The sequence below is a fragment of the Eschrichtius robustus genome, chromosome 7, assembly GCF_028021215.1.
Source record: "Eschrichtius robustus isolate mEscRob2 chromosome 7, mEscRob2.pri, whole genome shotgun sequence".
In the NCBI taxonomy this organism is placed as follows: domain Eukaryota; kingdom Metazoa; phylum Chordata; class Mammalia; order Artiodactyla; family Eschrichtiidae; genus Eschrichtius; species Eschrichtius robustus.
The window spans coordinates 122697328-122723998 of record NC_090830.1 but is presented as its reverse complement, the minus strand read 5'-3'; the positions used below and the strand labels follow the sequence as shown (position 1 = coordinate 122723998).

At 45.3% G+C, this 26671-nt stretch overlaps 1 protein-coding gene across 1 annotated transcript in view; it reads right to left on the bottom strand.

The window, feature by feature from the left end:
• HABP2 (hyaluronan binding protein 2) overlaps window positions 1-25923 on the bottom strand; it is a 37605-nt gene extending 11682 nt beyond the window's left edge. Inside the window, exons 1-4 of the mRNA XM_068548600.1 lie at window positions 25768-25923; window positions 13806-13842; window positions 2231-2341; window positions 661-768 (exon numbers count right to left, since the gene is read on the bottom strand). Of these exons, the coding sequence (XP_068404701.1) occupies window positions 661-768; window positions 2231-2341; window positions 13806-13842; window positions 25768-25836 (325 nt within the window). The 5' untranslated portion in view covers window positions 25837-25923. The remainder of the gene's footprint in view (window positions 1-660; window positions 769-2230; window positions 2342-13805; window positions 13843-25767) is intronic.
• Window positions 25924-26671: the final 748 nt, after the last annotated feature.

The window sequence follows — 26671 nt, the reverse complement described above, 5'->3', positions numbered from 1 at the left end:
GGTTGCTAGATGCGACAGAACCCAGGTTCTCTCTAGGGGTGCAATTAGCCCGTAAGAATTCTATTCCCAATACCTTATCACATAGCCTCATGTTATGCCCACAAGAGGTCACTAAAAGCGGACACACCTTTTATCAGAGTCTCCACGAGTGAGGATGGCAGGAAGAGAGAGCGTGGGGCTGGGAGTCAGGCACCAGGTCTCTAATTTCTGCTCTTCTCTTAATTAGCTGTGTGACCACGAGCAAGTCCCCTGTACACTCTGGGCTCCCTTTCTCTAACAAGGTTGAGACGTATGTGCCCTGAGAGCCTTCCTGCTCTTGTATGTGAGAACATTTCTCTGTTGAAGTTGGTCTAAACACTCTAAACAACAAGTCCTGAGTTTAGAACACATCTTGGTCAGAACCCAGCTATTATCCCCTCTTACCCTCAATGTTCTCATCTGTGGAATGGACATACTAGTCCTAGCTAACATGTAAGGATGAGGACTCAGTGAGACGCTGCCTGTGAGCAAGCTGAGGAATCTATTATGCACAATATAATATGTGTGATCGTCAGCCTTTTCACGGGATTACTGAACCCTTCTTTACCCCCTAGAATTGGAGGAGAAACAGCCTCTTGTTCAACATGGAGGGAAGATTGGATCCAGTGAAGGTCCACTCACCATTCTGACACCTGTTTCCAGAGAAAGGGGCTGGACAGCTGCAGGTGAACGTGGCCCCGCTGATGAGGCAGTCCCCACCATGTGCACAAGGGTTGGACAGGCACGGATCTAAAACACGTGGGCGGAAGTCAATGTTGCAATGAACGGCAGGCAAGAAGCCCCCCGTCTCTTCATTGAATTTCCATCTCCTGCCCCAAATGAGAGAGGAACTGCATAGCCAGTGATCGGGGAAAGGGGGAAACACGCATTGCCCTTAAAGAGCCAGGAAAACTGCCATCACAAGACCAGAGGGAGGGTTCAGGTTAGTAAGAGGAGAGGCAAGAAGGAATCGTGACTGTCTCCCTCAGCCTGGCTTTGGATGGGGCCTTTCTCGTTGAGTAACTCCCCTTTCCCGTCATCAGTGTCTCTCTCCTCCCAGTCTCGCTGGGAGTGCCACGGGGTCTGTCTCTGATGCCGAAGGCATTTCACAAGCCTGAAGACCTCCCCTACTCCCAGTGCCCAGGGGTGGAGGTCAGGAGTGGGGAACGAAAACCCACCCCTAATGAAACACAAGCTTTCTGAACATCAGGAAAGAAGACCAAAGGCAAGAGGGGGACAGAAGAATTGACGGCGAGGAGGAAATGACCCAGTGGCCTTCATCTTTCTTCAACTACTTGTTCAGTTAGATTTTGTCATATTTCATCTGTGCCTTTGGCTTTTCATGGTTGTCTGAATGGATCTTCCCTTGGGGAATTCTTTATCTTTCTGTTCACACACATTGTTCTTTGGTTCAGGAACTAGGATCCCTGGGCCTGGCTCTTGTTTTGATGGTCCCGTCTGATGTTCCCCTGATGCCCCGTATCTTGGCCCTGCCTTCCAGGCCACTTCGCAGTTACACAGCTTTTATTCCAGCTGCTAAGTGCTTTCCATTACTTCTACTGATTTAGTCACATGGCTTTGCTTAGGCCCAGCTTCTCATTTTCCTTTCTGTCTCAAGAAGCCACAAAAACAAAAACAAATGCGGCCGAAGCACACCTGTGTGAGCGCGCGCGCGCACACACACACACACACACACACACACACACACACACAACATAACAACTGTGCAAATCTTCTGAAGAGTGAAAAGAGAAAAAAAAAAAAAACACACGGCACAGCACAATGCCAACTTTGTGAATGCTCCAGTTCGATGCCTAATGCTAAGACGACTCTTCTGCATAATTATGACTACCTGTCATGAAAGCTCTGGGATGATTTTGAACATGACTCTAACCCACAGTGTCGGGAGAGCCGGATGACGATGTACAAACTTGCTGCGTGACCGTGGCTAAGTCAGCTCCTCTCTTGGCCTCACTTGCTTCACCTGTCATTTGAAAGCGGGAGAGATGGTCTCTAAGAACCTCCCCAGTATTCATAGTATGTAATTCTAACTGAAAAAAAAGCCAGTCTAAATAATTTTTTAATACCTATTTTATGATGGTGGTCAGAGAGGAAGAGAAGAGAGAGCCCTTGCATGTGGTCACACATAAACTCCCCTCCAGGTGTGCTGCTCTCCCCCCAGGAGGGCCCCCCAAACAGCTTTGGTACCGACCGTCCTCTGCGTAGTACCAGTCAGGGTTCTCGGGATGGGCAAGAGCACTGCTGGCGTTCTCTTCCTGGTCATAATACTCTTGGCTGTACTCATAGTGGTCGAGAGTCCAATCTACAGATGTGGGAACAAGACAGAAGAGACCCTAATCATCAGACCTAAAGAAGTCACCATTTTATTTCACTGAAAACCCCCTTTCCCAAAGAGTTCTAGGTCCTGAAGGAGGGTTCATGTGTCTTTCCAGCTCCTGACACTGACGGGGCAGATAGAAGGGGTCAGGCATCGTGAGCTTTCATTTGAGGGGGCTGTTGTGACCCAGTGAGCCAGCCCTGGCATTTGGCAAGGTCAAGAGCACGTGATTGGAAATGGGGAGAAGACAACAAGTTCTGGCTTTTCACTAACCGTGACCTTGGACAAGCCAATTGTATTCTCCGTGCCTCAGTTTTCTCACCTGTAAATAGCAGGAAGATGACTGGGGCGCAGGAAGTCTCCAAGGTCCTGTATGAGATCTGCCCAGGGTCAGATCCAGTGGCACTTGAGTGCCTTGTTGGGTGGTTCTGTGAATGAAATTTCTCAGTGGGACTTTATCAGTCACCTTAGCTGAATAAAGTCAAAGAAACTTGTCACTTTTCTTTCAGCTTCAGCATCAAACTACTCCCGAGTTATTTATATAGAATCATCGTAACTGTTAATATTTACTGAGTCTTTACTACGTACCAGACTCTGGACTAAGCATTTTACATGAACCACCCCATTTCATTCTCATAAAAATCTAGATGTATTATTATCTCTACTTTAAGCTTAGAAACCTGAGGCTAAAAGAGGTTAAGTAACTTGTCCAAGGTCACATAGCTAATAAATGACAGCATATGAACTAAGGCAGTTTATCTCCATATATCCCTTAAATTGCACTCTCTCAACTGCTTCAGCAGGCCTCTCATACTGCCTCAGATAATTCACACTTACCCTTTGGAAAGGGGTCCTATCATTCCCATTGCGTATCCAGCCTGCTAATTAGGAATTGCCCAAGGACAGCCTTGAGAAGGTTCACGGATCTTGCCTACTGAAAGAAAGGGCAGTATATGGCGTTGCCCATGGTTGTAAACCTTACACTAGACCAGTCCACTAGGAAGAGCAGGTGTGTGTAAGCCTCAAGCTCTTTGTTGTCTGGGGCCTTGGAAGATGCTGATAGCTCTGTGGCTGATGGAGAGGAGTTTGGGATTTGAAGAAAGTTGGGTTGACTTTGCTCTCTCCAGCTGGCAGGAGTACGGCAAGTCAGCAAGTCGAAGCTGTAAGGAAGCTGTCCAGAGATGCATATGATAATGAGGCAGGAGCAAATGCAGATAGCCGACTTGAAAAGGCACTCCCACGGAGCCAGCGATGGCCCGGAGGATGGCACTTTACCTAAGCCCGATTATCAACCACATTATCTCATTCGTCTCTCAGTCATTCGCTTATAGTCTTTATCTCTTTGGCTTTTGAAAAATCGACTTTTGCACAATGGCTGTTTTATATTTCCCATTAAAATGGAACTATCTTTTTATTTCCTTTTTGAATACGCCAACTCTGGTTCCTTGCCAAAGTTTCACCTCATTTATCACAGTGTCAAGTCAAGACTCCCTTTGCTTCCTCATTATTTCTCCCGAGCTGCTTTTCCCCACTATGAAAATGCTCTCAGAGGAGGCCACCTTTCCAGGCATGAGGATCTAGGTTGAAGATAAGGCCATTGTCTTCCTGGAGCAAATAAAGTTTCTTTCCATCTAGCGTGATAAAGCAGAGAAAGGGTGAGAAAGTAAGGGGAAAAAAATGTTTTTCTGAGTTTGACATGAAAGATTTCAAACTGACATTTTGGAAGAGACAATGAGTTTGGTAATGAGATGATTGCCCCATTTCTTTCTTTCTTTTTTCTTTGGAGAATTGATTTTTGTTTTTCCAACAGGTGTTTATAGATAAGCGCCTTCGAATTGCTCCTGTAATTTCTCCCATCATTCCCACAAGTCGAGGTTCAGGCTGGATAATCTTGGTTAGACCATTAAGAATCATTTCTTTTGCAGATATTCGGAAAGGAGAGAAGGTTTTTCATAAAGATGGAATGGTATGATTTTTCCAGATGATGGAGGATGGGTGAAATGCCTGTTGGAGGGTTTTGATTTGAATCCAGCCCTATTTACAAGGTCTGTTCACCTCTCAGTGAAGCTAAGGAGGGAATAAAACACATAGACTTTGAGTTACATTCCTGCTAAGTGAGGCATTAAGTCCCTGCTATTCTCCAGGGTCCAGGGCCCTTGGCTGAGGTGGGATAGAAGCAGCAGAGGCTCAGTGGCCCCAGATTGCCAGAAGCCATCCAGTTGGAAGACTGCAAGGGAAGGCACCAAGATCCTTGACATTTGGGGTGGGTTGCAACATGTTTTGAAAATGCTTTTTAGAAGAATCACCTGGGAGGGTTTCTCTACCTCCAAACTTAAAGCTTATTTTGTCTTTTCTATTCTATTGGTACTTCATCCCATTGCCCCTGTAAGAAACATGTATTGTGCACCTACAGTGGGGCAGGTATTATGCCAGGTGCAGGAAGGCTTTGGGAACAATGGAGAATTATACAAAAAAGAGTGGGATGCGGCCTCCAGTCAAAGGAGCCTCGAGTCCGGGGTGGATGGGGGAAGAAAGCCAGCTAAGGAAGGAGATGAAAGGGTAGTGAAGAGGCAGGGGAGCTGGATGTGGCCAAGTCTAGCTGATAGCCTCAAGTTCCACATTGGCACTCTGGTGTGGTATGAGCCAATCTGATGAAATAAAAGGGACTGATTCTTCACCTCTCCCTGTGGCCATGCTTTTTGCAATGTGCCTTTGCAGTTCCTCCCACCAAAAGATGGAGTCACAAATCAATAAAATTAGAAATGAAAAAGGAGAAGTTACAACAGACACCGCAGAAATACAAAGCATCCTAAGAGACTGCTACAAGCAATTCTATGCCAATAAAATGGACAACCTGGAAGAAATGGACAAATTCTTAGAAAAGTATAACCTTCCAAGACTGAACCAGGAAGAAATAGAAAATACAAACAGACCAACCAATCACAAGTAATGAAATTGAAACTGTGATTAAAAATCTTCCAACAAACAAAAGTCCAGGACCAGATGGCTTCACAGGTGAATTCTATCAAACATTTAGAGAAGAGCTAACACCCATCCTTCTCAAACTCTTCCCAGAAATTGCAGAGGAAGGAACACTCCCAAACTTATTCTATGATGTCACCATCACCCTGATACCAAAACCAGATAAAGATATTACAACAAAAGAAAATTACAGACCAATATCACTGATGAATATAGATGCAAAAATCCTCAACAAAATACTAGCAAACAGAGTCCAACAAAACATTGAAAGGATCATACACCATGATCAAGTGGGATTTATCCCAGGGATGCAAGGATTCTTCAATATATGCAAATCAATCAATGTGATACACCATATTAACAAACTGAAGGAGAAAAACCATATGATCATCTCAATAGATGCAGAAAAAGCTTTTGACAAAATTCAACACCCATTTATGATAAAAACTCTCCAGAAAATGGGCATAGAGGGAACCTACATCAACATAATAAAGTCCATATACGACAAACCCACAGCCAACATCATTCTCAATGGTGAAAAACTGAAAGCATTTCCTTTAAGATCAGGAACAAGACAAGGATGTCCACTCTTGCCACTATTATTCAACATAGTTTTGGAACTTCTAGCCACGGCAATCAGAGAAGAAAAAGAAATAAAAGGAATACAAACTGGAAAAGAAGAAGTAAAACTGTCACTGTTTGCAGATGACATGATACTATACATAGAGAATCCTAAAGATGCCACCAGAAAACTACTAGAGCTAATCAATGAATCTGGTAAAGTTGCAGGATACAAAATTAATGCACAGAAATCTCTTGCATTCCTATACACTAATGATGAAAAATCTGAAAGAGAAATTAAGGAAACACTCCCATTTACCACTGCAACAAAAAGAATAAAATACCTAGGAATAAGCCTACCTAGGGAGACAAAAGACCTGTATGCAGAAAACTATAAGACACTGATGAAAGAAATTAAAGATGATATCAACAGATGGAGAGATATACCATGTTCTTGGATTGGAAGAATCAATATTGTGAGAATGACTATACTACCCAAAGCAATCTACAGATTCAATGCAATCCCTATCAAATTACCAATGGCATTTTTCACAGAACTAGAACAAAAAAATCTTAGAATTTGTGTGGATACATAAAAGACCCCAAATAGCCAAAGCAGTCTTGAGGGAAAAAAACAGAGCTGGAGGAGTCAGACTCCCTGACTTCAGACTATACTACAAAGCTACAGTAATCAAGACAATATGGTACTGGCACAAAAACAGAAATACAGATCAACAGAACAGGATAGGAAGCCCAGAGATAAACCCACACACCTATGGTCAACTAATCTATGACAAAGGAGGCAAGGATATACAATGCAGAAAAGACAGTCTCTTCAATAAGTGGTGCTGGGAAAACTGGACAGCTACACGTAAAAGAATGAAATTAGAACACTCCCTAACACCATACACAAAAATAAACTCAAAATGGATTAGAGACCTAAATGTAAGACCGGACACTATAAAACTCTTACAGGAAAACATAAGAAGAACACCCTTTGACATAAATCACAGCAAGATCTTTTTTGATCCACCTCCTAGAGTAATGGAAATAAAAACAAAAATAAACAAATGGGACCTAATGAAACTTCAAAGCTTTTGCAAAGCAAAGGAAACTGCAAACAAGACGAAAAGACAACCCTCAGAATGGGAGAAAATATTTGCAAACGAATCAGTGGACAAAGGCTTAATCTCCAAAATATATAAACAGCTCATTCAGCTCAATATTAAAGAAACAAACAACCCAGTCCAAAAATGGGCAGAAGACCTAAATACACATTTCTCCAAAGAAGATATACAGATTGCCAACAAACACATGAAAGAATGCTCAACGTCACTAATTATTAGAGAAATGCAAATCAAAACTACAGTGAGGTATCACCTCACACCAGTCAGAATGGCCATCATCAAAAAATCTACAAACAGTAAATGCTGGAGAGGGTGTGGAGAAAAGGGAACCCTCTTGCACTTCTGGTGGGAATGTAAATTGATGCAGCCACTATGGAGAACAATATGGAGGTTCCTTAAAAAACTGAAAATAGAATTGCCATATGACCCAGCAATCCCACTACTGGGCATATACCCAGAGAAAACCATAATTCAGAAAGACACATGTACCCCAGTGTTCATTGCAGCACTATTTACAATAGCCAGGTCATGGAAGCAACCTAAATGCCCATCGACAGACGAATGGATAAAGAAGAGGTGGTACATATATACAATGGAGTATTACCCAGCCATAAAAGGAACTAAATTGGGTCGTGTGCAGAGACGTGGATGAATCTAGAGACTGTCATACAGAGTGAAGTAAGTCAGAGGGAGAAAAACAAATATCGTATATTAACGCATATATATGGAACGTAGAAAAATGGTACAGATGAACCAGTTTGCAGGGCAGAAATAGAGAGACAGATGTAGAGAACAAACATATGGACACCAAGGGGGGAAAGTGGTGGTGGTGGTGGGATGAATTGGGAGATGGGGATTGACATGTATACACTGATATGTATAAAATAGATAACTAATAAGAACCTGCTGTATAAAAAAGTAAATAAAATAAAGTTCAAAAAAAAGAAAAAGATGGAGTCAGTTTCTCCATCCCTTGGGTCTGGCTGGCCTTGGGACTTGCTTTGCCAATAGGTTCTAGTGGAAGCATTGTGTGCCAGCTCCAAGCTTCTCTTTCTCTCTCTCAGGGACCCCTGTGACTGCCGTGTGAACAAGTTTGGGCTCTTCTAAGTAGGATAATGGAACGTGTGAGGCAGCCCTAGGCCCCAGCCAAGGTCTGAAACATGTAAGAAAGTCCAGCTAATCTCCTAGCTGACTACAGACACATGAGGAAGCCCAGTCAAGATCAGCTGACCCTGTCTAGGCTAGAGGAACTGCCCAGCTGAACCCAGTCCAAATTGCCAACGAACACAGTTTGAAGTGCACACATAGGTCCACTTATATGTGGATTTTTTTTTTCAGTAGACACATAAGTACATGCACTGTAAATGTATTTTCTCTTCCTTATGGTTTTCTTGCTAACATTTTCTTTTCTCTGGCTTACTTGTAAGAATACAGTATATAATACATATAACATACAAAATTGTGTTAATCGACTGTTTATGTTATCAGTAAGGCTTCCAGCCAAGAGTAGACTCTTAGTAGTTAAGCTTGGGGGGAGTCAAAATGGACTTTTTACTACATGGGGAGGTCAGGACCCCCAACCCTTGAATTGTTCAAGAGTCAACCATATCATGTAGTAATAACAAATGAACACACATGGCTTAATATTGAGTTGCTGGTGGGATACGAATTTTAGATACTAGAATTCCTCAGTGGCCCAGGTGGTTGCAGAATTTTAGGTTTCACGGCTGGATCTCAGAGGGCAAGTCTCTTGAGTTTTGTATTTAACTTGTTCTATCTGATTTCTTTCCTTCAGCTAGACAGTTGGTTTCTTAAGAGAAAGGGCCATGTCCATTCCTCTTTCTACCCCACAGTGCCCAGCACAGAGCCCTATATGCTGTTAATATATGTGTTGGACAGATCAAGCTTTCCCTCTATGGCCAAGCCTCCCTTTCTTCTGATTGGCTGGCACACAGTGGGCACATAGCTCTGCCAGTGAAGATGGTGTCTGCCTGGTGCAGAGTAAACAGGGAATTCAGGAAAAAAACTATTTGAGATTTGGGTCATAGATATTTGGTGAAGAAAATACCTGATGAGCTCAATAGGAGGATAGAAATTTGTCCAAGGACTTTCCTGGGGAGACAGGGAATGCATGCAGCCTGACATGAAATTTGGTTCCATTGGTAGTTTTTTTTTTTTTTTTAATCAGTCATCAATTTTATACATATCACTGTATACATGTCAATCCCAATCGCCCAATTCAGCACACCACCATCCCCACCCCACCGCAGTTTTCCCCCCTTGGTGTCCATACGTTTGTTCTCTACGTCTGTGTCTCAACTTCTGCCCTGCAACTCGGTTCATCTGTACCATTTTTCTAGGTTCCACATACATGCATTAATATATGATATTTGTTTTTCTCTTTCTGACTTACTTCACTCTGTATGACAGTCTCTAGATCCATCCAAGTCTCAACAAATGACTCAATTTCATTCCTTTTTATGGCTGAGTAATATTCCATTGTATATATGTACCACCTCTTCTTTATCCATTCATCTGTCGATGGGCATTTAGGTTGCTTCCATGACCTGGCTATTGTAAATAGTGCTGCAATGAACATTGGGGTGCATGTGTCTTTTTGAATTATGGTTTTCTCTGGGTATATGCCCAGTAGTGGGATTGCTGGGTCATATGGTAATTCTATTTTTAGTTTTTTAAGGAACCTCCATACCGTTCTCCATAGTGGCTGTATCAATTTACATTCCCACCAACAGTGCAAGAGGGTTCCCTTTTCTCCACACCCTCTCCAGCATTTGTTGTTTGTAGATTTTCTGATGATGCCCATTCCAACTGGTGTGAGGTGATACCTCACTGTAGTTTGGATTTGCATTTCTCTAATAATTAGTGACGTTGAGCATTCTTTCATGTGTTTGTTGGCCATCTGTATGTCTTCTTTGGAGAAATGTCTATTTAGGCCTTCTGCCCATTTTTGATTGGGTTATTTTTTTTTTTAATATTGAGCTGCATGAGCTGTTTATATATTTTGGAGATTAATCCTTTGTCCGTTGATTCGTTTGCAAATATTTTCTCCCATTCTGAGGGTTGTCTTTTCGTCTTGTTTGCAGTTTCCTTTGCTGTGCAAAAGCTTTGAAGTTTCATTAGGTCCCATTTGTTTATTTTTGTTTTTATTTCCATTACTCTAGGAGGTGGATCAAAAAAGATCTTGCTGTGATTTATGTCAAAGAGTGTTCTTCCTATGTTTTCCTCTAAGAGTTTTATAGTGTCCGGTCTTACATTTAGGTCTCTAATCCATTTTGAGTTTATTTTTGTGTATGGTGTTAGGGAGTGTTCTAATTTCATTCTTTTACATGTAGCTGTCCAGTTTTCCCAGCACCACTTATTGAAGAGACTGTCTTTTCTCCATTGTATATCTTTGCCTCCTTTGTCATAGATTAGTTGACCATAGGTGTGTGGGTTTATCTCTGGGCTTTCTATCCTGTTCCATTGATCTATGTTTCTGTTTTTAGATTTTTAAAAAGTATTCCAGGTTCCAATACAGATTATTTGAGATTTTCTCTAGGCTATAGAGAAGGAGAAAGCTTTGCGGGAAGAACGGGGAAGCTGTCAGATGCATTTCATATCAGGTATAAAAAGAAACCCTTGTGGATTTGTCTAATTATAAGAGTCTGTTTTTAGAATTTATCAGGAAGAATGGTAAAGAGTGTCCTGAGTTAACTCAAATATTCCAAATAATAGGTTATTATGTACTGAGTATTTTCTATGTATTGGTGACTATACAAAATAAACGTGGTCACACACAACCTTATTTAACTTAAAAAAACCTCTATAGCATAGGTATTATTATACCCATTTTACAGAAAAGGAAAAACTAAGGCAGAAGGAGATGGTATCAGAACCCAGGTCTACCTAAGTCCAAGTCTTGTTTGCTATTTTATGAGCCCCGGAGCCTCTTGTGGGTTTGTGTTTCCGGAAACTCCATGGGTTTTGGCTTCCAGGAAGTAACACCATTGGGAAATTTCTTTTGTCACATCCTCCAGGTCCCTCAACCGGGATTATCGTGGTCCATACATGGGGTCTCTCGGAAAAACTCAAGAGTTCCTGGGATGGGGTTTTGCAGCTGCTTGGGTTAAAGAGCTTGCCAGATGTGTGGAACAGAATAAAAATCCCTGGAATGCCGTCCCTGTTGGCACCATCCATCACTGTGGCACAGACGGTTCCTCTGAGGGCCTCCCCCAAACCCCAACCCTGTCAGCCTGCATTTGACGCTTGCAATCTGGCTGACAGGGCAAGCCCAGCAGAGACCCTCGCTGGCAGGCGTCAGGACAGCTGATGGATAGGCTCAGCCTGTGTTGCTGGGCAGAGTCTAGCTGGCTTTGAAGAGGCATTTCTGCAGGCCTGTGGGCTGTCATGTCACCTGCTTTGGGGAGATGGGCAGAGTCTGTGTTGTTTGATGGTCACCTCCTCTGCCACCCGTTGGGGACTGTGGCCCAGGCCCATCTGCTCCAGCCAGGCCCTCACAATGTACTGTCTCCAGCAAGACCAACTACAGTAGCAGCTTGCCGGTGGACATGGGCACAGCGTTTCCCTGGCCACACTGTTGTCAAAGCCGGCGGGGAATCTGACAAATTCCATCAAAGTACAACCCTCAGGTGAAATTAAATCAGACACGAACAGGGGTGTTTTTAGAACCTAACCTGTTCTTTGCAGAAAGACCCAGCCACTACATCTCACCCTGTTCCACAGCCAGAGGCTGGCTGGCAGAACACCTCGAGGTGGACTTGGGAGCATGCAGGTGGCCTGTTCCAGGGTCCCTTCATCTACTTAACCAAACTATCAGAAGCCCTTGGCAGAGTTCTTATAAAGCCCAGAATCTCAGTATGTTAAATCCCACACTTTCCACTCCTTACTAAGTGGCTTTTCAGCCTGTGCTCGAATACCACCAGTGATGGAGAACTCACTACCACCCAAGAGCCCAAAAGCCCATTCAGATTTTTTGACAACTATGTTGGTGAGGAAGTTCTTCCTGTTTGCAGATCAAATCTGACCCTATAGTTTCCAATCTATTTGATTAAAGCTGAAGGCCTTATGGACACAAAGAATGTATCCACTCCCTTTTCTGTGATGTCTGTTCAGTAGGGCCACTGCATACATTTGTTCGTGTTGTTCACTGCACAATCCAGGGTGTCATAAACTCATAGTCATTGTAGATGTCTTTTGCAACTGTCTGGCAGGTGGCTATAAAGTTTCTTGACGTAAATACTCCTTTTAACTCCCACAAGGACCACCTCTTGGACTAGGGGTGGGGCTGCTTTTCAAACACTTGAAGAGAGTGAGGTCCCTTGGGTGTCAGATGTCCTATTTCTTCCTCTGTGCAAGCCCACAGTTCCGAAGCTCTGTCTCGTGGGCACCCAGACCAAAGCAGCCCCTTCAGTGGTGCCATTTTTATTTTTGGCACCACTGAAGAAGATGTTCGCGCTGAAGGCTGGGGAGGGGGCAGCTCTTCCCATCTCTTGGCCTTGGACCCTCCCTGGATTCCATGTACGGCTGCTGGTCTGGCCAGCTGGGGGAGCCCCCTGAAGTATGATTCTTCCAAGCAATTGAATTATATGTTGTTGAATTCAACACTCTCCTTTGCTTTGGGGAAAGACACAGATCCTTTCCCAGTCCCCACACCATGCTCATGTACATTTCTATCCAATTCCACAAACATTCCCTGAGCGTGCAGGGCAGGACAAGGTCCAAGCATCGCTTGCCTTGAGCCGGCACAAATCTGTCTGCCCATCCAGGGCTTTGCTGCCAGAGAATATTGACTGTCAAGCTGAATTTGACCCAGTTATTGCCTTCTTTGCTCCAAAGAGACCCTTGATCCAATGTTTAGGTGTGACTGTAATCTCCATGTGCCTGGCTCTTGTCCTCTGTGGGTGATCAACACAGGTCGCTACCAGTGGGGGATGTGTCCTCTGCCCCAGTGAAATAATCAGTGGAGTTTTCTCCCTTGAGCCTCAAAGTAGCAAAGGGAGATTCAGACCCAGAGACAGAGACCGAGAGATGGATGATGTGGCAGGAAGCAGCGGCTCTGCTCAGCCCAGGCCCGGCTGAGGGCACCAGGCAGAGGAAAGGGCACAGGTAGCAGGTGAGAGGTGGCAGGTGTGCCTGTGAGAGAAGAGCCTGTGTGAAAGAACATCGAGGAGACACACCGGGTGGAGGAGCAACCCAGTGGGGCTGCTGGTGAGAGACCATCAGCAGCGGTGGGCCAGCCGGGGGCTGCCTGCATGGCACCACCCTCTCAGCACAGAGGGGCTGGCTCCCCACCAAAGGGGGTGGAGAGAGTGGGGTAGCACAGGGCTGGCCTTCCTGGAGCCATTGTTCAAGACACCCTCACTTTGCCTTGGCCTTTTGGTCTCATTTCAGACACTGATGGGCTGTATGACCTCAGGCAGGGTGCTTCCCCTCTCTGGGCCTCAGTTTCCTTCTGTATAAAAGGAAAGGGTTTAACGGCTTCAGCAATTTTTCCCTTGGGGTCATGAGACTGGACATCAGGGATGTCCACAGGCAACTCAAAATTGTGTAAAGCACTGTGTGTGTGTGTGTGTGTGTGTGTGTGGACACACAAATACCCAGGAATGTATTTCTCCGGGAAGATCCTCAAAGCGGTCCGTGCCACTTCTGAACCATTGGAACCCTGAGGTCACATCCACACTCACATGTACAGGCCCCCTTTTCTCCATCCCAGAACCAGCCTGTGGGGTTGGCAGCCCCAGGGGGGTCCGCACACTCACCTGGGTCCAGGTTGGTGAGTAAAGACAGGAGGGAGAACTGAAAAACAAAATGACACAGAGCAGAGCAAGGTTGAGTCCTCTGAGCAGGCTGGGTGCTTTCCTGAGCTCCTGCGAGCTGAAAGGAGCCTTCTCGGAGTCATAGCTAGGGCACTGGAGCACGGGGTACTTTCTGATGGCTGGAGGGGTGGTGTTGTGGATTGGAGAGAGAGGGGCTGGGGCCTATTTGACGATGTGCCCCACTCACTCTCCCTGTGCTGGCTGAGCATCCAAAACATCCCTCTTTCTCCCCAGTGTGGAAGAGTAGTGGTTGCACTTATCTGTTCCCATGCTGGAACCTGGCCGCCCAGGTACTGACCGTCTTGTCAGTTACAGCGATCAGCATGTATTGTGCATCTCCTCCGCCTGACTACACATTGCTGCATTTAACTATTCTAACAACCCTATGAAGAGGCTTTATTAGCCTGTTTACAGATGAGAAAATTGAGGCTCAGAGGTCACACGGCTGTGATAGGATTCGGATTCGGATTCATGCCCAAGTCTAGTGATTGTCTCAGGTGACAGTTCCTTAAGGTTGGAGATGGACAGATGCTTAAACTTTCCAACTACTTCCCATTGTTCTTGGAATAAAATACAAACACCAACTCTGACCTGTAAACCTCCTCCCATACCCCTCTCTCCTGCTACTCTTTACTAATCTCCAGCCACACCTAGGTTCAAAATGGCACTAGCCAAGCTCTTTCCACCTCAGGGCGTTTGCAATTGCTGTTCCCTCTGCCTAGAAAGCTCTCCACCCCACCCCTCCAATGACCATCACTAGGTCTCAGCTTAAATATCATCTTCCCCGACTCCCCTATCAGTATGACATGCCCATGTTTTGTCTCTGCACCCATTCATTTCCTCCATGGTCCCCATTACAGCTTGTAGTTTTGTATGTTTATTTGCATGTTATCTGTCTCTCCCATCAAACTCTGCTCTCACAAGAAAGTCGAGGCTCTTGTCTGTTTCATCACTGATGTATTTACCCAATATTGAGCATGGTGCTTGGCACATGGCATGCCTCAAAAAGTTTTGCTGAAAAAATAAATAATGGTAGGAATAGTGTTTTTTGGTGGTGGTGGTAGTGTTTTTTTGTTTTTTGTTTTTTTACAATGCAGTACTTTCCAGAAAAAGAAAGTTTTACTTATCGAATAGCTGGAATATTTTCTTTCACTTACATCAGATGTCAGCAAACAAAGGTCCTTGAGCCGAACCCAGCAGTTGTGTTTTTGCCAATAAAGTTTGATTGGAACATGGCCACGCCCACCTGCTTACACATTGCCTGTGTCTGCCTTTGTGCTGCAACTGCAGGGCGTTTGTTGACACAGAGAGTATAGTCCCAAATATTTCCTGTTGGGTACTTTACAGACCAAGCTTGCTGACCTCTGACTTGGAAAACAAGAGTTCTATCTCCTGACAGGGTTCCCCTTGGGTGGGTCTCGGTGACCAGGAAGCTTCCGTCAGGGTGACGCATCTTCCTTGTACCTGGTCTAGGCAGTCTGGTATATTTGCTTCCTCTACCCTCAGCAGAAGTTTTAATTTTCTGTTTTACTGTAGCCTCCTCAGTCATTTTTGGGCAAAATTGTAAAAAGAAAGAATGCATCCCGACGTGATGTACGCACAATAGGGCACAACATCAACTTGTAGCATTCTGGACAAAAATGCTTATTCTAAATCTACTCACGAGGAACATGACAGGCCCAGATTGTGGGCTTTCTACGAAATAACTAGCCTCGACTCTGCAGGATTGTCAGTGTCGTAAAAGGCAAAAAAGATGGGAAGACTGTTCTTTATTAAATGAGGCTAGAGAGACCTGACAACTAAATGCAGTGTGGGTCCTTGATTGGATCCTAGATTTGAAAAACAAAAAAAAAACAAAAAAAAAACCCTAAAGGATATTATTGGGACAATTGGGAAATCTGAATATATACTTATGTTAGTATTATTTCATTAGTGTTGGATTTCTTGAGAGTGATAATGGTAGTGTGGTTTTGTAGGAAAATGTCCTTATTCTTAGAAGATGCTGAAGTAAGGAGGGAGATGTCTGCAATTTAGGTGCAAATGATTCAGCAAACCAACCAACCAACCAACCAACCAAACAAACAAGCAAAACAAATGTATATATCGGGTTGGCCAAAAAGTTCGTTTGGGTTTTTCCCCAATGCATAAGAGATCATGGCAGAAAGCAACTACGGCAAAAGTTCTGTGTTGCATCTATCTGGGTGAATGATATTCAGTGAATTATTCTTTCCACTTTTCTGGAGGTCTGACAAATTACAAAATAAAAAGTTGGGGGGGAGAAAGTCATGCAAAGAAAGGGAGAGAAGCCATTTGTGGTCTGGACAGTGCCTATTTAAATGCATCACTATTGCCCTGCCCTGTTTCTGCAGGAAGTAGACAAGGGGTGGGGATTTTGTTTGGTGGGGGATTGGTAGTGGCGGGCGGGGTTGGCAGAGGAAGGGCAGGTTCAGGTCTCAGGGTATTTCTGGGCCTGGGGTGCTTGAACAGGGAGCAGCTGACATTGACATCTCTGGGCATGAGTGGCAGGCAGGTGACAGAGAAGAGGCATGAGGGGTCCCTGAGGACAAACGTTACCCCTCCTTCAGTCTCACCCTCGTCACAGCCAGTCAATGCAGCCTTGGTCCCAGTCCTTTGCCTGCCTCATCCTCCCTCCATAAAGCTTGTGTGGAGGTCAGAGCCCGTCACTCTCTACTTGTCTTCATCCAGCCCTTCAGGACCTGAGCCAGGGCGAGAGCCCCAGATCTTAGCTGGAAACTGGAGCTTGAGGGAGAGTCAGGTGCTGCGCTGCCCACAGCCAGCAGGTGGCAGACGTGCCCTTCCCAGGAGTTGGAGCTGGAGCTGGAGCTGGGGCTCAGACGGAAAGCAAACAAAAAGAAAGCAGGACCTTCCTGGCCTGGGGGCACCTTCAGATCCCACGGGCTCTCAGGGGGTCTGAAGCAGCTGCCGCCCAGCTGTGCAGCCTGGGCTGCATGTCAGGGTGTCCCAGGGGTCCGAAGCAGACCCACTCATTTTGTGGATCAGTGGATCCGCCCTCAGAAAGAGGCTGTGGTGAAATGTGGACACTGGCAGCCCAAACACCAGGCTGGATATTGGGGGACAAAACTGGAAAGGTTAGGACAATAGCCAGTGATTTATGCCATATACCTGGATACTGAAACTAACCTGGATGATGGCGGGGGGCTGAGGGGAATGGATAGACACAATATTCGCCTCCTTTCACCCCATTATTCCCTTCCATTTTTCAAAAGAGACAAGGAAATAAGAACTCCTATGCCTGGGACTTGCAAATCTAAAGAGGAAGGTCATCGATGCAAAAGAAGTAGGAAGAGGAGCAGGAGGGGACAGCTATGATCTCAGCTCACATTTATTAAGACCTGACAGTTGCCAAGGACTGTGCTAAATGATTTATGTGCATTTTGTCTCTTTTATTGCACAGAATCCTTGATAATTGAAGTACTATAATTATGCCCATTTTAGAGGTGAGAAAACACGTTTGCAGAGATTGTTGCCCAAAATTACTCAGCTAGTAATTGATAGAGCCAGGCCAGAAAAGAGCCATTGCTGTGAGGGATGAGGGACCCACAGCCTGCAAACATGGTGTTGAAAAGGTGGAGAAGGAAGTGGGAAAGCTACTTAACCCTAAGAGGAGCAGGGCATTGAGCCCGGTGAAGAGATTGGGTCCTTATTCTGGGAAACATTTGTGAAAATCTTGTTCAGAGTTGCCCAGGCCTGGCAGACACAGAGAGAGCCACTAGGTCCCATGGACATCAGGGGAAGGGACAAAAGTCATCTGCAGCCTCAGCCAGCCCACTGCGACAAACACATCTCAGCAAACATCTTCACGCAGATCAAAAGGCACACAAGCCACTGCCTGCTTCTTCCACCACATTTATTCCCAGTCTCACCAGGGATGAGTGGTCACAACTGCCTCAGCTCCTCTTAGAGGGCTGGGAATAGCTGCTTCTTGCAAGTGGAAAGGTAGCTGCTTTGCAATAGATTCAGAGAGACCTCTCTAAATCCAATTGCTGGTCCATCTACAGTCGGGCTTTCACAATGGACCCGTGGCTCAGGACTTTGACCTTCCCCAGTTAGAAGCAAATTATTAGCAATGTTAATATCCCACCCCCCAGCCCAGTCACGAGGGAGCATGTCTCATGATCTGGTGTCTTCTAGGCTCAGGATGGTTGGTGGGGAAGGCAGGGAGGGGCAGAGAGAAGGATCCTGCTTCGGAGTCTTACTGATTTACAGTGTAATCTCCTTGAGGGTGGAGGGAGTTGAGGTCTAATCTCTTCTGTCCTATCTTTAATCTAGTAATTATTTCAACTCAGGTTCTTCCTCTACCTTTCACAATTCTAAACCTTCTTGAAAACAAAACAGAAAGGCAGAGGCTAAAAGTCTGCCTTGATGGGTTCCAGGAATTAACTGATAGGAAATACTCTCAGAGGACTGGGAAGCAGTAGAGGGGAGAGGTGGGGCTAGACCTGACCTTCGGGGCTAGAAGCTTGACTTAGAATGAACCAATAGCAGAAAAATCTTTCACCTGGTAAGTAAGAGATTGGGACTCAAATGCCAGCCATCTCTTTCTCTGCAGTTGTTCTACCATGACCGGGTGGTAGACCAGATGTCACTGCACACCAGGAAAGGATTTGCATTGCTCCTAAAGGTAGCTGGGGAGGAGAGAACTCTGCACTGTGGCCAGGTGAGGGTGAGGCTGCTGGGCTGGAAGGCAAGCCAGGGACAGGAGTGCACAGCTCAGCAGGGCCAGTCCCCACTGCTGGACACAGAGCTCAAGGTTAGGGTAAGAGGTGGAGGTGACAGAGGACAGGGGTTGCCAGAATCCCAGGCACCATCCCAACTGCTGCCTCACAACATCCTCCCACTCTGGCCCCTCCTGCAAAAAGCTATGTCATGAGATGAACAACTGTGCAAAGCCTCAGTCATTTTTTTTTAATTGTAAAATATATACTACATGATATTTTTCATTTTAACCATTTTTAAGTATACCATTCAGTGGCATTAATTACATTCACACTATTATGTAACCATTACCACCATCTATAGCCAAAACCTTTTCATCATCCCCAGCATAAAGTCTGTACCTATTAAACAATGACTCTCTTCCTTCCTCTTCCAAGCCTGTAGTAAGCTCTATTCCACTTTGTCTCTATGAATTTGCCAGTTCTAGGTACCTCATGTAAGTGGAGTCATACATTATGTGTCCTTCTGTGACTGGCTTTACTTCACTATGAATAATGTTTTCAAGGTTTGTCCATGTTGTAGCATATCTCAAAAACGTGTTCCTTTTCATGGCTAAATAATATTCCATTATATATCACAATTTGTCTATCCATTCATCTGTTGGTGGATACTTGGGTTGTTTCTATCTTTGGGCTATATGAATAAGACTGCTATGAACATTGATGTACAGATATCTGTTTGATTCCCTGGTTTCCATTCTTTTGGGCCAGTACCAGAAGTAGAATTGCTGGGTCTTATGGTAATACTGTGTTTAACTTTTTAAGAAACCACCATACTGTTTTCCACAGTGGCTACATCATTTTACATTCCCACCAGCAATAAATGAGGGTTCTGCTTTTTCCACATCCTCACCAATACTTGTTATTTTCCATTTTTAAAAGGTTCTAGGCATCCTAACAGGTATGAAGTGGTGGCACTCAGTCTCCTTCGTAGTCACAAGGAATCTCATCCTTGCTTTAGCACACAAGCTGTGCAACGCTGTCCCAGGATCGGCAGCTTCCCTGTGGCTTTGCTTTAATCTGAAGCTCAGGGTGAGGAGGGACGGCTCTAACGGGGAAATCCAGAGGCCAAAGGAGAAGGCACCAGCCAGTGGTCCCTGCGGGTGGTTTCCTTCCTGAGGGCCTGCATGAAGCCGTTCACGGGACCACAGCGATGAGCCAGGAGGCACTGTGAAGAGGAGCTGGCCTAGACCCTTTATGTGCAAAGGAGGAAGATCAGGTCCAACAGGGTGACATGGCTCCTGTAAGGACGTGAGTGGGTTGGGCCAGGGAGGAATTCAAGGCCGGGTCGCCTCACCGTGAGGCTGATCACCTATGCCTGGCTCAAAGCCACCTGTACAGACCTCTGCCCAGTTAACTGGAGGCTGGACTGCAGCTTCACGTGGCGAGCGGGGCTGGGGCAGGGCAGGGAGGAGAGTCCCGTTTGTAGACCCTGGGAATTTCCATTTTTATCTGGGGAGCTTTTGATAAGAATTCAGATCCCTGGGCCCCACTTGCAGGGTTGTGCTTCCATGGGCCTGGAGCGGGCCCAGAACATGCATTTTCAATCAGCCCCCAGCTCACTCTGCCCTTGGCCACACTTCGATTTTACCTCTCTTAGGCCTGAAGCTCCTGGCCAAGGAGATGGGTGAGTCTATCTTTGCTCCCGTGCAAATTGTTGAATCTCTTTGTGCCTCGTTTCCCCAGTGATAAAAGAAAGAATTCCCTTACCCACCCTGATGTTTGACTCAGGGGGATTTGTCTGCTCAGGGAGAGCACAGCATTTGCAGTGGGTTACTATTCAGGTAAGCACTTAGCGAGAAATATTGGTATGAAGGACTTGCGGGGAGGGGGCTGAAGGATTGGTGGTGAGACCATCCAGGATAAGGAGACTGGATAAAAACAAATGCTCATTTCTGGATGTGATCATGCACTTCGGAACCCTTTGAAAAGGCAGGTGTACGAAAAAATAAAAAACAGAAGAGCCGGTGGGGGTGGAGTCTGAGGCCCACCACATGGGCACAAGCCCCCATATTCACCTCCTTGGCCAGTCGGTTCTCAGGAAAAGCCCAGGGGTTCTCAGGAAAGTAACTTCCCATTGATGGGAACCAACTCCACCCCTGAAGCTGTCTTTACTTCCGTGCTTTCTCTGTTGTGGGACATGAACCGCTGCTGGTACCCAAGCTGATCTGGGTGGTGCCTGGCCAGGGAGAGACACCACATCAAAACACAGCGTGAGAGAGTCATTCCCTTCTCAGTTTTACTGTCATCTCTTCCAATCCCATCACAAAGACAGACTGGGGTGGCGCTGGTAAGTCCCTCCCCTCTACCTCTTGCTAGTCTTCCCTCCTAACAAGGAGAAAGCAGGCGTCAGCCCTGTGTTTTAGCGTGACAGCCGCAGCCAGTTAGAACTCAGTGGCATTGTTTCATTTTCTTTGATTTTCCCATTTATAGTAGTGATGGTTTCCTTTATAAATATATCTATCTAGGTAGACAAAAAGTGAGTCTATTCAACAAAAGTATTAAGAAACCAGTCTGGGCTTTGGCAAAATTTCTAAAGATGGATTCATTCATGACTAAAGTTTTGAAAGCACTGAGCTATTGGGTTAGCCATCTAGCAAGACTTGATCATTCTGGTGTTGGAAAGAAAAGCTTCGGGGATTGTTGAAGGAGCCTCCAGATGGAAGTGGCTTTTCCTCCTGCCTGAAACTGGAGTCTGAGGCCACTGTCCCTCTGGACATGTTCCATTCCCCATTGAAAGTCCCAGTCGTTTCGGGGTAGTGCCTGGCATGGCAACCTCTAACAAAGTGGTTATGAGCATGGAACTGGCATCAGGCAGACCTGGGTTTGAATCCCAGCTCTGTAACCTCACAGGGGGGCCATTTGCACAGATTACTTAATTTCTGTAAAGCTTAGTTTCTTATCTGTAAAATGAGGATAACAGTGGTCCTTAACTCATAGGGCTGTTGGGAAGCTTTACATGAGATAATAAACATAAAGTACACAATACCTGACATATGGTAAAGACTTGATAAACTTAATAAATACTTGCTGCTATGATTATGATTATGATAATTAGCCACTGTTGTCAATGAGTTTGAATTTTTTTTTTTTTCAAATTATTAAGTGATTGAGGGGAGCTCACTCAGCACAAACTCTTCCTCGAATTTGTTCATCAGGTCACAAGCACGTCACACCAACCCCCTCCCCTCATTTTTCCTGGGATCTTTGCCAAGTCCTAAGCCAGGAAACCTTGTTATATTAATTATGAAGAAAAAGCATGTTTTATTTAAAATCCCGGCTGCCGAATATTCTGCCATGCTGTTTCTCTGTGACAGCAGAATTGCTTTTGCATTTAGGAAACTCTAATGAATTGAAAATATAAATATATCTGTGCCTACATACACATGTGATTTCCTGCGACCTGATTTCCCTAAATACCAGTGTACACTGCCAAAGCTAATGAGTTGGACTTGTGCTTAGGATCAGGTTTTTAAAAAATCTATAAGAACATGCAGTGCAACTCAGTCCCTCTCTTTTCCATAAGACTCTGAATGGGTTACAGCAAGAGGAAGTGATGTCTCCTAGGCCTGAAAGAGACTCTGACATTCCGGAGCATCGACGCTTTGAAAAAGGTGGTTCGTGTTATCCCATCCAAGGCCTTGTTTGGTCCTGGGGGCCGGCTAGATTTGGATGCTTGAATTAATCAGACACTGAGCCCTGTTATCTGACCATCCAAAATTGGCTCTAATACCTCAGCATCCACAGTGTTTCTAAACAATAACCAGACAAGCAGGCTCTCCCTCCATTTCTTTCTCTTTTTGCCTCTCTTTCCAAGGTAGAACGAGGTAGATAATGTACACCTATCAAGCAGAGAGGGTGTCAAAAAGAGAGAGTGCTGGGGCCTGTGGGATCTGGGAGGCTTCAGCTTCTAATATCAGAAGCAGTAGTTCCTTCTCCCCTTGGTGCCATGCAAGAATGGGAGCCTGTGTTACTAGAATGCCTGATTTTCAAGAAAAGCTGGGGATCTGTATTGTTATGTGAAATGTTCTGATTCTCAGATGTCACCAAGCAATTGAAAGGAAATGAAAATACTCTTCAGGCTGAACTTCTACCCACCAAATAAAACTCGGGCTGTGAGTAGAATGTACCCCAAGCTGCCAATTTGCAAACTCTGGTCTATGCAGACATTTTTGTGACTCTCTATCTAGGAGAATTCTGGAGTTCTAGAGTTCTTGACTCCAAACTCTAAACTCTAGGGTTTAAAAAGCTTAGAAATGGGAGCAAACATGCATTTTAATTGTAAGGCCCACTGTTGCAGATGGGCTGAGATAAGCAGGGCAGGCCTGACAAGCTTGTCCTCTGGCTTATGACCCTAGAAGAGGTCAAATTACATTATGGCTGAGGCCAGTGGCACCGCAAATCACCCTAAGAACCACAGCAAGAAGAGATGCCTAAGCTCTGGGGACGGGGCACATACAGTTGAGCGGGCCTCCTGTGATGGGCGAGGAATTGGACAGAGCTGGGTCTCTGTCCTGGCTGGGAAGTTAGTTCAACATCTTTGGGCTTGTTTCTCCTTCATAAAACGGGAATAACAATACAAGACCATGCTGGGGACAGGTGTTCAAAACTGACAGGTAAGGAAAAACAAATCTGGACCAGACCAGGAAGGCACTAAGAAGGATTCCCTGGAATCCATGGCAACTATATTTGACTGCATCTTTTTTGGATCGTAGATATCTGAATAAAAACCTAAGTTAGAGACGAGCCTACAGAGAAGTCTTCATATTTTATGTTGCATGATCTGAACTCGTGGGAGGGTCTCCAGGCATCTTTCCAATGGGCAGCAATCAGAGACCCTTTGCTTTAAAGTTTCAGAGGCACATGGGTCTGTTACGCTCCAACCAGCAAAGAGGCCCCTGGTCTAAGAGCCTCCCATCCCTACAGGAAGGACCATGCCCTGAAGCTATATGGACCAAAGAAAGCTCATCCTCAGCCAGGGTCCCAGGCAAGAGACCTTATCCAGACAGATGGACACCAGCCATAGTCTAGGACTCAGCTCTGCCACCTCCCAGCTTTGTGACTTGAGGACATGTTACCCAGCTCCTGATCTGTAAACTGAGATCAATAACAGTACCTATTTCTTAGGGTCCTTCTGGAGGACCCAAAGACCAATGCATCAAAAGCACAGAGCCTGGCACACAGGATTTTTCATTAAATGGTAGCAGTTGGTTATTATTTTTAGCTACATGGGGCAGAAGAGGCCACCCTATCCGTTGGGCTATGTGGCCCCTTCCTTCCTGCTGATGCCTCAAACTCTCTAGACATCTGAGTGAGTTGGCCACTTTCCCCTGGATGTCTGTGTACTGGCCTATGGGACACAAGCTGCCCTCCCAACCACCTGTCTGGCACACATCTGGAGTAAGAAAACATTCCAAAGCCCTGAATCCCCCTTTTGGAATTGACTAATCTCATTGCCCAAAGGCTATCTCTCGTATTTTGTCTTTTATCCATTATTGACTTATATTTTCATCCCTAACCCTAAAAAGTCACTGGGGCTTGCAAAAAAGGGATTTGGGGGGAGCATTATCTTTTGGTGAATTTCAAACAGACTGCATCCACTCTCTTCCTTGCCTGCAAACTTTAGGATCTAATTCTTTCTGACTGGTCCTTTCTCCGGGCCCCTTGTGAACCTCTGTTAGTTTCCATCGCTTTTCTCTAGACTTGCGGTATTTCTGCAGGATCTTGGCCCCAGACATCCAACAACAATCGGTGATGTAGGGGGTTTGATAACAACCGGTCATTGTAGCCACACCACACACACACACACACACACACACACACACACACACACACACACGCAGGTCATCACTGGAAAAGAAAACTCTTCCAGAGGTGAGTCATTGGCAGCTTAATATGGAACTAAGGTAGATGTCTGAGTACAGTTTACCGAAAGGGGAGGAGAAGCTCTTGTTTTTAAAGCGTGCTAATCAGAAAACCTGGAATTTAATCTGCTTCCTGCAGGAAAATCTCTATGGAGTGAAATGGGAAATAAGATGCAAAGGTATTTAATGAGATAAATAGGTTATGACTGTTATTTCAGTTCTCACCCCTTTCTTGTTCTCTATTCAAACCCCCTCCACTCCAACAAAGGGGCGCATTCTCTGATTTTTATAGAGAACTCGTATTCACTTTGGAAATCTCAAGGGAAAAGAGCTCACATTTATTGAAAGCCACATGCATTGCCCCATTTAATCGGTCTCGACCCTCCCCAAATCTGGGGGAGATTATCACTAGGTTTGCAGTAGAGGAAGCTGAGGCTCACAGAGATGATGTTACTTGTTACTTGTTCCGCAGCTAGAAGGCGGCAAAGCTGAGATTCAAACCCTGGCTCCCAAGCCCACACTCATGCCTCCAACCCACCCAAGAGGTGCGATGTCTGGTGAAGGCCCTCTCTCACATGTCCACAGAGACCCAGCTAACACTCTTGGACCACAATGGCGTACAGCAGGAGCCGACACCTCCACAACTCACCTGCTCCCGAATGTCTTGAGTCCCCCATGTGAGAGCCCCTGATGTCCCTTTCCTTCCATTCTCACCACGACCTCCCTGGGGCCCTCCTCTCTGCCCCATTCACTACAGCCATGGTTACAGGGTGATGGGAGAAAAAGTGCTGCCCACAAAGCTTCTCTCCAAATCTAATCCATCTAAGCAGACGTGTTGCCAGCAGGATTCTCCTCTAGAGCCAAAGCACAGGGATTCTTACCCTAGTGTCACCTGAAATAGCTGGAGAACGTGGTATGTGTGTTGGCATGTACAGAGAGAGAGTTTGTAGCTTTCAGCAGCTTCCCAGAGGGATCTCTGAGATCCATGCCAGATCACAGCACACTGCCTTGGCAGATTTTCTTGCTCTGATCTCCTTAGTTGGAAGGTGTTCATGGAGACTCTGCTCCAAGGGGGCTCAAGTCAATCGCATGGCTTCATGGAACTGGCCCCTTAACAGCAACCAACATGACAGGCCTGCAGGAGCCCTTGAAATCAGGACATATTCGACCTGGCAACACCAGCCTTTCACAACTAGAGTTTCTCAGCACTCCTGGCCCAGCTGGTTTGGTCCTCCTAATAACCTCAGATTCTCTCAACTACAGATATTTGAAAAGAACACTTACCCCGAAGGCTGTCTTTCCCGCCAGAAACATTAACAGCAGAACATGGAGATCAGACATTCTGGCAAACATCTTTGTAGTTTAAGAACTCTTGTTTTGCTCTGAAAACAATTCCTTTTGTTGTCTATGCCTTTAGGGGGGAAAGTGTCAGTCTCCAGGGATTCAGGAGCAAATGAAGAGGATGCAAATTATTAACTAGGCATCAAATACTGTTTAATGTTTAATGTTTTGCAAACCAACTATCTTGATTAAACAAATGGTAACTTTGGGGCTGGGCTGAGTCATGGGGGTGGTTTCTTTTCTGGAGAGAAAGCAGCAAAGTGCCCCTGGCTGCTGGGGTTGGGGGTGAGGGGGCGGCTGCTGAGGGTTCAGCGCAGAAGGCCCGATGGTCCACTAGCATCCCATCCGCTGGGTGAGAGCCCTAATAGCGTGAGACTCCTGCCACAGGCCTCGGACATCGCTGATTTGAACAGAATGTTAATAGAGCTCGGATTCACCAAATCTCACACAGAATTAAGGCATGGATGGGCTCCTAATAACATCACGCTTTACATTCATGAAAAATAAATTAAAGGATGCAAAACTGCTATTGACAAACATTGATTCTGGGCCCTTTGAAGCCTTGCCCATGGTTGCTTGTTGGCTTCAAAAGTTTTCTTTTAAATTTCATTACATAAGGTTTTAACTTTTTAATTAGTTTTTTTTTTCCCTTTCATTGGAGTCTTTCTTTGATCAAGAGGGGGGAAAAAAACCCATGGTGCTCATATTTGGGGCCAATTGTTTCCTACGTTCTTTTTATAGCTGCACTGGTTACAGGTAGCACTATGTAGTGCAACAGTTACCTATGAAGCGTGGGTGCTGGTGGATACAACTGACCTCTTTAATAGGCATCACTGTGAGCTCCTGC